The sequence below is a fragment of the Watersipora subatra genome, chromosome 1, assembly GCF_963576615.1.
Source record: "Watersipora subatra chromosome 1, tzWatSuba1.1, whole genome shotgun sequence".
Taxonomy (NCBI): domain Eukaryota; kingdom Metazoa; phylum Bryozoa; class Gymnolaemata; order Cheilostomatida; family Watersiporidae; genus Watersipora; species Watersipora subatra.
The window spans coordinates 66,865,946-66,880,699 of NC_088708.1; the positions used below are offsets into that span (position 1 = coordinate 66,865,946).

Below are 14,754 nucleotides of genomic sequence, written 5' to 3' on the forward strand. Positions count from 1 at the left end.
CTCTCATCGATGCGTTATAACGTCAGACCGAACGAGTAAAAGATTTAGCCAATGGTATTCGGGAATAGCTCTGTCAGAATCTTTGCATGTTGAATCCGTACTAATAAACTACAACTGATCCCTCAAAACAACAAAGAGTTTAAGACTGGTGGTTGGTTACAAAACACAAGTACAAGCTATCACTGCGCCGCTCTTGTGAACTTCTAATACGTTTGAAAGTTGTAGCAAGACTGCTAAGAAAACTGAGTGGTCTTTTACACACAAACTTCCTGTCGTAGAAAAAGTCATCATGAACCATATACGCCACCCTTTGAAAACGTTGGTTAGTGAATAAACATTGTCGCTGTTTATTACTGACAGTGTTTGTACGGTCAGTTACACTTAGTACTGTATTTATTTTTTTGTTTTGTTATACTGTAGATATAATTTAAATTGTTTACGCAGGATTATATTAATCCAATAGAAATCACACCTTTTTTGTTACAATTCTTAAAACCGCTAACCATCAAGAGACAATTTATAAGTAATAGTTTTTCTCAGTGCAAATATATTTTCATAATTAGTTTTATTGTATTAAAAACTTGTACTGTAAACAAGGAATAAGTGTTGTATAAATCGATGTACTCACATGTACTGATGTGAAGATGAAGAAGAGCCTCTGTCTTTCGTTACACTTCCTTATATCCTCCCCTATACTGCCTTACACTAGCTTATCTACTAGCTTTACCCACTAGCATTATCCAGCTTTATGCACTCACCGTAATTACCAAGACCACCTGTACTGTCTTGAGCTCAGACACCAATATAGCCTGAGCCTAACAAATCCCATAATACAACATGCCCTTTTTTTTTTCCTTTTTGTTTTTGGCCACTCCATCACTTCCAACAAGCAGACTTAGTAGCTTACCTTACTTGTGTTGCTCGTTACCTGACTCCGTTAGGGCAGTCTCCATAGGCTATGCCTCTGGCTTGTCTGACCCTGTGCCACCGTCTAAAGTACTCTTCTCGCTACTGCCAGCTCCATTGTCAGTCTGCACTGGCTTTTCCATTACCCTGACCTCCGCCACTACCAATACTTTTACCGTGACCACTGTCACTACCAACACTACTTCCACCAACATCTCCAACACTACTTCCACCAACCCTGACTAGCCCGGAGTCTTCTGGTTGGGTCAGTAATGACTCCTCAACCTCATCTCCATCTTTTCCGTCTTTACCTCGCTCTCCCCAGTAAGAGGCAGGCTCGACAGGTTTCCTGTGGGAGGTCTTCACTTGGGCTGTAACCAGCTGCACAGAGGATGGCACCACAGAGCTGGGAGTTGGCATAGGCCCAGACCTATCTAGCTCGACCTCACCTGCAACGAGTGCAGGTCTGCTACCAGCAATTCTCCTCTGAACCTCGGCTAACTTCTGCACCACAACCCTGAATGCCTTGACATTTTCCCACTCCATGACTGCTGTCTCCCGTTTGGCTTTCAGCTTAGCCAATTTCTCCTTCTACTTTCTCCGCACCTCCCTTTCCTCTCTTTCAATCTCTACTACCTTTTTCTCATGACCTTCTCTGTCTAACATTCCATTGCTGGGTACCTCGGCTAAAAAAGAGCAAACCTTTTCCATTACAGACACTGGTTCAGCTACTTTCTCAGCACCTTCCCTTACCTCATCGTGACTGTGTTCTCTATCATACTCCATAGACACTTGCACATCTCTGATGCCTTGGACTGTCCCCTGTTGACTACCAACTTCTACGTATTCGCTACTTTTCACTCCCTTGGTTTTACAAGTCCACCAATCTTGACCTGTGTGACCTTTCTTAACTTCGCTCTCTCTGTTAGACTTATTTGTCAGGTTTTGCAACTCGACATCATCTGAAACATAACTTGACCCAGCAATAATGGTTCTCGACGAAACCGGCTTAACTGGCTTAATACTTCTACACTCCTTAACAGCCTCAAACTTACTTTCGCATAATGCATTTACAACAGCAAATAATTTAAGCTGCCTCAACTCAGCTATGCCCAAGTTCTCAATCCTTTCACCACATGAACTTCAGCATCCATATGCCTGTCTTTACTTTCCAAATGAACTATTACACTTCCAACCACTTTTAACTCACTACCATCAGCAGTTTCTAAAACTGTCGACGGTTTCTTTAACCGTAGGTTCAAGTTATTGGCTGTTGCCTCGGTTACCATAGACACCTCAGCCTCAGTATCAAACGTAAACTCCACATTTACTCCATTAACTTTTAAATACTGCACAATTTTCTGGCCGAGTCATTGATCTTCACCATATTTATCTCTATAGCCAGCAAATCTTGCACTTTTACCCCTTCTTCTGTCACTGCACCTTTCATCATACCTATCTGTTTCTCGCTTCTCAAACCAACTGTCTCTCTCATACCTTTTCATGCTGTAATCTCTAGGTCTATTCCACTTATCCCTTACGTCATGAAGACTTTCTCTGCCCCAATACCTCTCCCTACTGCTATCTCGACTGCCATACCTTACTTTTCTACCCTTATCCCTGCAATATCGGGATATGTGTCCTCGTTTCCCACAACAAAAACATTTAATGGAGGGCCAACTCCGCATCTCATGGCCACTACGCTTGCAATTGTAGCACACTCTATCTTCACTACCTTCTCTACTGTTTGCTCTATGTCCAGAGACATGCCTATCCCTGCTATTGTCTCTATACTTCCTACTGTCACTGTCCTTGTTATACTCCCGGCCTCTTGTCCCATATTTACTAGTATCATTCTCCTCACTACCATAATACCTTCTACTACTTCTAGGGCTACCCCTAGGGGGAGATCTACCCGCTGAATCATAGCTTCTATTTCTATCATTACTCCTGTACTGCGCTCAGCTATCAAACTCTGATACCTTTGCTACTTCTCTCTTAACCTCACATTTTAAATCGGTACTTCTATTCTCAGTTCTCAAAAATCTATTCGAGTTGTTGGCCATTTCACGAGCCCTCAATGCCTCATGCAATAACGCCCAAGTAAGATTGGCATTCTTCATTAAATCTCTGCTTACTTCTCTATCTCTCAACCCGTTAACCGCCACTATAAGGGCAAACCTTACCCTATCATTATTGTTAGCCACCTCTGCATATCTGCTCAAACTCTCTACCCGTTGTAAATATTCTCTACCACTTTCTCCAAGTGCCTGCTTAGCCGTCAGAAACATATGCCCCTTTACGAACATACTCTCTTGTCTACCATAATAACCCTGCAAAACCTTCACTGCCTCTTCATAAGTGGAATTTACACTATCTACGTTAAACCCTTCGCCGCTCAATACTTCTCTACCACTGTGCCCAATAGCTCTCAATAGTGGCACTAACCTAGCTCTACCTCTCATAATAGGTACTCTATTGCCAACCTCATCAGCTACATAACCTCTCTTCTCGACACTCTCTCAATACACAAATTCATCTCCTCTATAAATCTCTCTCACGAACTATCACCGTGCTCACCGAACACCAGCTTCGGGAAACCACTCTCCATCCCAACAACACGTTATATTTCTCGCCACAAATTTACTCTACCCCACTCGTATAAAGTTAATGTAATTCTCACCTCCAAACACTTAATAAATATCTACACCTCTCCAAAACCGATGCTTCACCGCTACAACACCTCACGACACCACCCTACCTCACGTCACCTCACCTGCACGCCCATGAAAGAGTCTAAGCAACCGTTAAACTTAACCCGTAACCAGAAAAATGTTCGCTAATGATAACACAAAAAGAAAAAAAAATCAGAGCTTCGTCAACTGCGCCATGTTGTATAAATCGATGTACTCACTGATGTGACTGATGTGAAGATGAAGAAGAGCCTCAGTCTTTCATTACACTTCCTTATATCCTCCCCTATACTGCCTTACACTAGCTTATCTACTAGCTTTACCCACTACCATTATCCAGCTTTATGCACTCACCGTAATTACCAAGACCACCTGTACTGCCTTGAGCTCAGACACCAATATAGCCTGAGCCTAACAAATCCCATAATACAACAATAAGGACAGTCTCAACAAAAGTTTATAGAATAGTGATATGGACATTCTCAACAAGAGTTAAGGGTCGTGGTTAGCCAGAAGCCAATAAATCACAAAAAATATTTCTATATGTGACAAAACTACTGAATTCTGTTTTTGTTTTATAAAAAAATCTGAGTCAGCTTTGGTAGAACCAGTCTTACATTGATCCTGCTGCGTAACCTGAATCAAATCATGGGATTTTATTCAGGCCTACTATATCCTTATATTTTTTGATAAGCTTTTCAAAGACAGCTGTTTTAAGTTTTACACTTTTCAATACTGCTTCATTTTAGTTATCTTTAAGTTTATAATGTTTTTTCGGTTTAATAGTTCTGCGTGAGTGGAACATCCAATGCAGGTATCTGTAGTAGGTGTGCGATTTTGCTAGACTAATGCTCAGTTACATTGTGCTCGCAGCTTTATGGCATTTCAGTTAGTCAACTAGCATTGATCGAATGACGATCAACTTCTGTCATTGCTGTTGTAGGAGGTGGAAGGACATCAGATTGAAGAAGCAGTGAGAGGTACCACTAACAGTTTAGCTTGAGCGAAGCATTATTGTATAGGCCTACTGTGTCAGACAATTTGGTGCTTCTGCGTTAAGTTTTTCATAAATAATCTTATCTACTTAATAGCAAGAAGGAGAACTTGATGTCATGATAGCTTCAAACTTTGTGAGAGTGTGGAACATTCTGTAGCAGTCAACTCCCTTACAGTAACTAGCAACAATTACAATAATTTTCTTATATTTCTTTTCAATGTGCTTGTATTTATATTTTGCAGCGATAATGCACACAATTCTGTTCCTGCGCGCGAAACCCAAGGTATGTTTCCGATATTGCTACGAAGTTGTGATATCTTAACATTTTCTTAACACTACAGAGAAATAATGTTATCTACATACTTTATCTGTACAACTGTTATCTAGTTTATCGGTATGCTGGCTCTTTGTTACAGTATACATACAAAGGTCCAGGGTCGTACTCAATAGGAACAGTTGGCTATGAAGACGTAGATTGTGACTGCATAGACTTGACCTATGTAAGTCTCTAGTTGTTCTTTTACGCTGTATGGAAGTAAATAATATACACGTGTTCTCTATTTATGACATTGACCCGTTCTTAAGACACGGTCTAACTCAAATTTTATTGTAAGTCGGAATGTTTTAAATAAATTACTCCGTACTCTTATTAATATGTAGTTTCATCCCTATGATGGTGGTCTTTGCTTTTTGTTGATGCATTGCTGTTAGAAAAAATCTGTTTTGTGCTTTGGAGTCATAATGAAGGTTAAAAAGGTTAAAAAACTCACACAGGCGACAGATTCTTGCAGCAGGCACAACCCAAATGGCGTATCATTGCAACCGGGTGACGCACTCCTCCTCCATCGCAAGAACACTAAAGCATAAATGCTTAGTGTTCATGCTTAGTGTATCTAGCGCACAGGGTGTCTTCGACACCCTGTGCGCTAGATACTAGTTCACAATAGGTTGTCACATGTTTTAAGCAATGCTAAGATGGCACTGCTTTAAATATTATTTTAGATATTTTTACATAACCGTACATAACCTTGAAACGGCGTATGTCGAAATTGTTGCAACCGGAGGATTTTCATAACCTTGAAAGGATTTTCTAGACTGTAAACAGAACACGTTATTTTGAATAGGTGTTTTTAATGAGAACATATATCTTCTCTTCTTGTTCAGAGTATTTGTCATGCATCTCATTACTACTAGCTTGGTATTATCAGAGGAAAATAGAAGTTCACCATCCTGTCCTGTATATTAGTTTTCAGTTGAGAACAAGTTTTGCAAGTTGTATATAAGTAGCTAAACGCTAACATTAAATATTACTTTCATATGCAGACTAGAATGCCATCCAGGAAACTGCAAGACAAAGTTCATGCAAATATTAGCAAGTTTTGTGATGCAATGAGAGGGAGGCAGGAAATCTGCAATATGGGAGAGACAGTCACAGGGACGGTGAGCATACCCATTTATACAGAAACTACCAGCTCTTTATTTAATCATCCTGGGACTCAACTCAATTGTAACACAAATGCCAGATTGCCTTTGATGCCAGTATTTCAACAAAAAGGGTTTTAGATAGGCCCGCTGCTACCTGAAGATACATGTTATAGTAATGAATAGGATTTGCACGCCATCGCCATACTCACCTGACAGGAATTGTGGAAAAGGAAAACAAGAGTGAAGTGTTCATACCATATAAAATAGTGGTCACGTTTTTGTTTTCAGTCGAGTTCATGCACCAGTATTTGTGAAATCATTTGCTAATGTTTCAATTGCCAAGCATCCATTAAATATCTTCTGCTTGTACTTAAATTTCTATGTACAGTTAGTTTCATTAACAAACAAAAAACTGCTAACATGGTGTTTGTGAAACTAAACGCATTATTAACTTTAGCGAGCAGAGTTTTACAATTTTCATATATACTGTCAAACCTCTATTTGAATGCCATCTCTATTTGAATGTCACCTCTATTTGAACGCCACTTTGATATCGCTCGACCGAAAAAAGGAGGGCAAAATATAGGTGACATTTGCTTCACCCATAAAAGGGTTAAATTTATCTTCCCAAAATTCTGACGAGCCATTTGAAAAATACAACGCCAGCCTTTATTTGAACGTTGCCTCCAATTGACCGCCACTATAGAGGAAGGGTTGAAAAATAGAGCGTCATGGTGTTCAGTTATTAAAGGTTTTATGGTACATATATAGCTAGTGTTTTTGTAACTAGAATTATTTTACCAGTAGGCTTGCAGTGGCACATTCTAAGGCATACAGGTCTACTTCAATTTGTTTTTGCTATCTTCAAATATTGGTTTCAGTAGAGAACGATTAGTTCTATACTAAGTATAGTGGTTGTCTTTAGATTGCAGTACAGTTTTATCAGTAGAACAAAGTACAGCAGAGTACAATTAGTTATGCGTCTAGTATAATGGTTGTTTGTAGATTACGCTCCAGTTTTACCAGAGGAACAAAGCTACCTGGACTCTCGGTGATGACACAGTGCCTTGGGAAGACTGGTTGGTCAGTGTCAACCTTGTAACTAGGAATACTGAGAGAGGTGAAAGCATATCTAGTCTTATTTGATGTAACTCGGCATATGCTGACATGTCAGAAAGGAATGTAGCTGTAATTTTGCCGAGATTGTTGGAGTTTGGTTTTATTACTAGTTAAACTCAGCGATAAACTGTTTTGTGTATCGGTTCTTGACGATTAACTATCAAAATGTAAACATTAGGATAGGAAGGTTCCTCACTGAGGTTTCAGCTTCCATCACACTCTGATTCAGCAATATGAACTCAGTTTTGCATCAAACTAATGTTTCTTGCTTTAAACCTTAAACTATATTTTCTCATCTCATACAATTTTTGTTTTGTCTGTTTATTCACACAACTAAAGTGTTTCAATTCATTGCGCATGAAGCATTTTTGTTTTGCATTTTAATTTCATGTAGAAGAAACGGTCTAGTCGTGAAGTGAATCCATTCCGATATTTGCTTCATATGTCAAAATTGTCGAATGCTGAAGAAGATATTCTTATGAGAAACTTAGTTGTGTTTATCTTGTTTAAGAACCAAAAATCACCAATAAATATTTCAAGTAGTTAGATATAGCATTAAAGCAAGTGGATTCTATAAATTATGTAAAACTAAATTTATACTTAATTTATATGTAAAAATTAAATTAATAAAGTAAAAGACAATAACAAGAATTTTTATTATTAGGTTAGCCGAATGCCCGCGTTGCACGGGTGTTAAAAACAATTTATAAACAGTGGTGGGTATTGTAGTCGTCGGCCATAAGCCTGGCATATTGTCAATTACTAATTTGAGTACACTACTATCTGTATTGCTAAACTTACTAATAAAAGCCGTGAGAGCAAGCTTTAGAGCGTTGCGTAATCCAGAGTGCTATGCATATTTTAGCCGACATAAAGACTCATATCGCCTAATTAATTCATCGCATCTTGCTTAGCTCAATTGGTAAGGTATTCGCCTGGTGAATGGGAGGTTCTGAGATCAAACCCAGCACGAAGTGGATCGTTCATTCCTAGATTTTAATAGCTATTGCTGCACACACTGAACGACGGCCATTGAAATTTATATACATAGATAATTTTGGAGACATGTGAACAGAACTGTTGTTCGACAATGCATATGTAAGGTTGGTGGTAGATTGAGTGGTAAAAATAGATGGTATAATTTGCTCCAACTTGCACTAGCTCAAGACAGATATAATGTTAAATTAACTTAGTTTATATATTTGTTTCAAATTTTTTGTTTCATTTCTATTTCTTCTGGTGTCTTTTACATTTGCTTATATAGCTTATAAAACAAACATGTATTGAAAAAAATTTCATTTTGTATGCAAATTATATCCCAATACCTCAAAACAAATATTTGACCAAATTTAATGTCACTTGTCAACCAGTTCGCATGTGCAGATGATCGTATGTCGAGTTTCATATATTTTTTGTAAATGCGTGATCTGATGTTTGTCACTTAGTGACATTAACATTGGCATGCTTATATGGGTTCGGTATCACTAGTGGTTCCCTCATGCTGATTATACTTATTCCAACTCATTTAGCTTCCTAACATTAAAATCATTTTCAAGTAAGGATGGTTTATATTTCAACTAGGGATGGTTTATATTTCAACTAGGGATGGTTTATATTTCAACTAGGGATGGTTTATATTTCAACTAGGGATGGTTTATATTTCAACAAGAGATGGTTTATATTTCAACTAGGGATGGTTTATATTTCAACTAGGGATGGTTTATATTTCAACTACGGATGGTTTATATTTCAACAAGAGATGGTTTATATTTCAACTAGGAATGGGTTATATTTCAACTAGGGATGGGTTATATTTCAACTAAGGATGGGTTATATTTCAACAAGGATGGTATATATTTCAATTTAAGGGCGGTTTATATTTCAACTAGGGATGGTTTATATTTCAACTAACTATAATTTATATTTCAATTAGGGATATGGTTTATATTTCAGCTAAGGATGGTTTATATTTCAACTAAGGATGGTTCATATTTCAACAAGGATGGTTTATATTTCAACTAGGGATGGTTTATATTTCAACTAGGGATGGTTTATATTTCAACAAGAGATGGTTTATATTTCAACAAGGGATGGTTTATATTTCAACTAGGGATGGTTTATATTTCAACTACGGATGTTTATATTTCAACTAAGGATGATTTATAGTTCAACTAATGATGGGTTATATTTCAACTAAGGATGGTATATATTTCAATTTAAGGGCGGTTTATATTTCAACTAGGGATGGTTTATATTTCAACTAGGGATGGTTTATAGTTCAACTAGGGATGGTTTATATTTCAACTAGGGATGGTTTATATTTCAACAAGAGATGGTTTATATTTCAACTAGGGATGGTTTATATTTCAACAAGGGATGGTTTATATTTCAACTACGGATGGTTTATATTTCAACAAGGGATGGTTTATATTTCAACTCGGGATGGTTTATATTTCAACAAGGGATGGTTTATATTTCAGCTAAGGATGGTTTATATTTCAGCTAAGGATGGTTTATATTTCAACTAAGGATGGTTTATATTTCAACTAGGGATGGTTTATATTTCAACTAAGGATGGTTTATATTTCAACTAGGGATGGTTTATATTTCAACTAGGGATGGTTTATATTTCAACAAGAGATGGTTTATATTTCAGCTAGGGATGGTTTATATTTCAACTAAGGATAGTTTATATTTCAACTCGGGATGGTTTATATTTCAACAAGGGATGGTTTATATTTCAACTAAGGATGGTTTATATTTCAACTAAGGATGGTTTATATTTCAACTAGGAATGGTTTATATTTCAACTAGGGATGGTTTATATTTCAACTTGGGTTGGTTTATATTTCAACTATGGATGGTTTATATTTCCTACTGAGAAACAAGTTTTTCATGATTGCGTTTCATCATCTGGATGAAGTTAACTGTATTTGTAGGTCGACAGACAATGCTTGAAAGACTTAGCGATGATATGAGAGAGATCATTTTCACCATTATACAAATAACCAACAATGATGATTTTTACACGCCTAAGGATCCAAAACAGGAAGATATGGATAGTGTTTTTGATACATCATTTGAAGAGTTCCAGTCATATTTGTTTAAGGTAAACAATGGTCCACAGGCTAATATCTTCTGCCTGGTTTCTGTCGTTTATGTTATACATCTGTCTCGAAGTTAAGTACTGCCCACAGTACGTACTGCATACAGTATATAGTAATATTACATCTTGCAGATCATAACCACTAAATACACTAAAGTTGCTGAAGGTAACTATAGTTACTAAGGTTAACATATTGTTTTGTTCCTAATTTTTAATATGTACAGTGGGTATGGAAAATTTTGATGATTTTTACCAGGGGGTGTTTGCATTAGATAATTACTATGGGTTTCTATACCACTCTATACGACATTTTCACCTTGCGATGCCAACACTGAAACAAATTAAAATCGTAATTACATACCAAATAATTTTTTATTGTAATTGTAGCAAAACAGACTATTTAGCCATTACTTGCTAATTATTTCACATTTACATTTAAACACCTTTACAGTTGTTTTTTTTCTCTTAATTTATTTCAACAAAACACTTTTTCATGATATGAAGTTTAAAAGTTATAGTTGTTTGAAAACCTTTGCAGTTGCTCTTTCTCTAAATTTTTTTGAACTGCACAAGACACTTTTCTCATGATATTTAGTCTGAAAGTTAGTATGGTAACTGTTGTTACATATTTCATAAAAATAAATTTTCTGTATCTAAAGACTTTTTTATTACCCGGGCAACATCGGGCATTCAACTAGTAATATTTTAAATACTGTGTATATATTTCATCTGCGCAATTCTCTCCAAGGTGCTAGAACAATATTGTCTGTGTTACATTCTGAGACGCGATTGTTTGCTTTTATACATTGTAGGTATATATACATGCATAAAACTAAAAGGATCTGAAGCTCATATGACTGTATGCAAAAACACATTGAGTAGCTTAAAGATAAAAGCCAGCTATATATAATACAACAATTTAATGGGTTTATATCACAGTATTGCAAATCAAGTGCTTGTTTGAATGCCTGCACTTTGACACAAGCTCGTTTCGTGAGTTTAAACTTGCAAGCTCAGGTTTGTATAGAATGAAGTACTTCTCCCAAATGCACAAATTACAGCATTTACTGGTCTTATTGTAGCTACTTGCTTTCTTCAATACTCTCCACTTGATGTCATACTGGATGGACCGATCTTTAAAGGTTGACTTGCAATAAAATTTACATTACAGTTATTTGGTATCAAAAGATTCACCATGTCTTACTCTGTTGTGTTGTAGATGCCAAATATGTGAAAATGTGATTACAAGCTCTTAAAAGCTTAAAAACGAAAAGCCGCTGTAGATTGGAATCTCTTTATTTCGATGACGTAGCCATGAAATTTGGTTCCTGTCTTGTCACGTGATGTTCTCACGTGAATTGAAAGGCCAATAAAAAGCTCAATATAAAACTTATCGTAGCGCTAGTTTATGACAAACACTTTGGGTTTACCGAAGGCCCCGTATCAAATATAGATGCTCACTACTTTACAGTTTTGTTTCGGTTTGGTCTAATCGGCAAGTCGTAATCTAATCATGTGACCCAATACTTCGCAAATAATTTCTGCAGCACTTTTCGATTATCACAAGTGACCAACAGGCTCGTCATGATTATCAGACAATGATATGTACTACTTCAAGCTAAGGCTAAAAAATTAAACGAATTTTTACGGTAAGTTATAAGATATCAGTGCTAAAAGTGACAGCATTACGATGACGATAAAACAGACGCGTAAGAACAATAGACATAGTTTTATTGAATGCGTGAAGTATATTTGTGAAAATATTTCGACGAATAAGGTTGCATGAAAGTCTAAACAGAAACCATCTCTCACAACTACATCGCATTTGAGCCATTTTGGAAAGGGAATCCAAACTACGGCGGTCTCGTGTGGCTGCGATTTTCTGTTCGTTTTTTAGCTTTTAAGAGCTTGTAATCACCTTTCCACATATTTGGCCCCTACAACACAACAGAGTAAGACATGGTGAATCTTTTGATACCAAATAACTGTAATGTGAATTTTGTTGCAAGTCAACCTTTAAGCTGCCATATATAACTACTTAGCTCTGTTCTAGTGAACTGCAACCTCCTTCTTAATCAGTATATATGTAGTTATATATTCAGCAGACGCTCCTAAAACATAAATCTCCATCACGTAAATTTTACATGATCTAAAGAATTCATGTAAAATCTTTGCTTCACATTACGTAGGAAACACCGTATAACGTAGCGTGTCGAGTCAGTGCAAGTTCTCAAGTTCGATTTGAATAGCTATAGTCTCATAGTTAGCTTTAAAAATATCAGCGTCGTATTGGTGTTGCAAAAATATAACTATGAAGCAAGTTTGTAACTAACTTTGGAATTGTCTACTCAACAAAAACTTGACTAATGATACTAACAAGTAAGCTCTGTAGTTTCCAGCTTTTTATAGCGTTAGTGTTAGCAGAAAGACGCAGAACAGTGTAATTTACCAACAATATTTATGTACTAGAGTTATGAGAGTCGGATCAATATTATATTTCTACCCTTCTATGGATATTTTTACAATCTGTTAGTTTCTCTCACTTGCCTTAGCTTTGTATTTTAGATAGCAAAAATAGAAATCAATTAAAAAGGGTAAAACCACTGGGTAACCACATTATATGAATGATAATGCATAGGCTTATCTGATGCATAGGCATTATCTAAGCTGATGTGTTCTAATCTTTTACATTCTCCTAAAGCGTAACAAATATTTTGGTAATTATCTCCACTACAATTCTATTAATCTATACATGTACATTCTTTATTCCGCCTGGTATCTTTGGCTCTTGAGACACTTGGGAGAGAAAGCTACTTATATATACTAGTATATTTATTATATATACTGTTACCCTGGCAGGCTGGTGGGTCGTGAGAGAATATCAGGTGTGCTGGTAAAGCACAGAAGATAGCTGTACAATTATTCACAAATACCTAAAGACAGTCATTTGGTGCAGGTGTTACAGGGTCAGTCTGCCAATGCTTCGTTCAAAGCAAAGTTTTATCTTAACCTCTAATCCTGGCTATGGACAGACAAACGCTCTTATTACAGACATATTTTTGTTTTACTTCATTTTAGACATATACCATTTTTTGTATCGTAAACCTTGCAATCTGAAAAAAGGAAAACATTGATTTAACTTCATGTTGAAGGTGTGCGTTCCTCTTACTTTAAGGTAAGGTTACCGTAATCTTGGACCCTGAACCAAGTAAAAGGGACACGGGAAAACAAAGGTGTCGATACAAATTAATAGTAGCTCAGTTGCTGTAGAGTGATTGAATTAAACATCAAGTTGAGTTTTTTTTCTTGGATGGCCAAAGGGACGAGTTTGGGAAGATTTTGTAATGGTTTAGACAATTTAGGTGTGTATTACAGTTTGTGTCACATAAAATCCCTATAATGTACACATTTCATGAACGGATTATTTACGTTGTTCGGGTGTTTACTGTATATATGTTTACATATTTTATTAGCAAAACTAGTTTCATAAGGAGTAATAAAGAAAGAGCACTCAATACACTAAGTGTAGAGTGAATTATAGTACAATGTATACGGGAGTATAAGGAGTATTTAGCTGGTAGTTAATCGCTACAAATTTTGTTTTTAACAGATATACATGTAGAACTATTTTCATCAGGTGATAACTAGATGAGAGCAGAGTTAACCATATTTGTACATATGTATATATATGAGCATATATACTGTATATGTAAATACGTAGATACGTAGATATGTAGACATATACATAGATATATATATATATACATTGTATACATGTGTACCATGGCAGCGCCTCAAAAATCCTAAATACTTGCTGGCTGACCACTCTGGTTTTAACTTTTTCACATTCTTTTATTACAACATTTTCTATTCATGATACTGAGTACACGTGTTGATTCGTTTAAATATATACCTATTGTTTCCAGATGCAAGCCAGTGTAAATGATGTACCTCTGGAAGAAACCGGGATAGTTGGTGCAACTGTGCGTAAGATTTCTCAAGCACTCAGTTGAAGAAGATCGATAGTAACTTCTTAGTTTTGCTGTTGAGTGACTACAAGTCTTCTGTCTCAGGAATAACTGGAGGTGGTTCTTCCAGACTTTTTTGCGAATACATATTTTGTTCTTCGTGATGGTAAAGAATACGGAGTTATATTGATATGCCTATTTGTTTACCGGTGCTTTCATTTTGTAAGTTTATGCATTTTGTCTGTTGCATGCATCACTGTCCGCACTTGACGACTTGGCAGATAAGTGATGCCAAAGTTGTAATTTATTATTAATCAAGCATTTTCACTTGCTATCACATACCTGACATGATTGTTCTTTTTTCACATTGCATCATGCTGCAATTTTTAAATTAATAATAATAAAGTTATTGTATTTATTATGTTGTTATATCTTTCTCATACGATAAAAATTTATCATTTTGCATTGTTGTTAGCAACCACCACAAAACCACAGCCTGATTTGTTACCATTAGTGGTGGATGCCATAAACAAATTAGAT

The 14,754-nt window shown here is 36.4% G+C and overlaps 1 protein-coding gene across 1 annotated transcript; it reads left to right on the forward strand.

Annotated features, from left to right (window-relative positions):
* Window positions 1–66: 66 nt before the first annotated feature.
* On the forward strand, window positions 67–14,626 carry LOC137402710 (autophagy-related protein 101-like). The gene is made up of 8 exons (XM_068089219.1): window positions 67–322; window positions 4,543–4,579; window positions 4,839–4,879; window positions 5,013–5,096; window positions 5,920–6,036; window positions 7,027–7,141; window positions 10,080–10,249; window positions 14,173–14,626. The coding sequence occupies exons 1-8, from the start codon at window positions 290–292 to the stop codon at window positions 14,257–14,259; spliced, it is 684 nt and encodes a 227-aa protein (XP_067945320.1). The 5' UTR covers window positions 67–289; the 3' UTR covers window positions 14,260–14,626.
* Window positions 14,627–14,754: the final 128 nt, after the last annotated feature.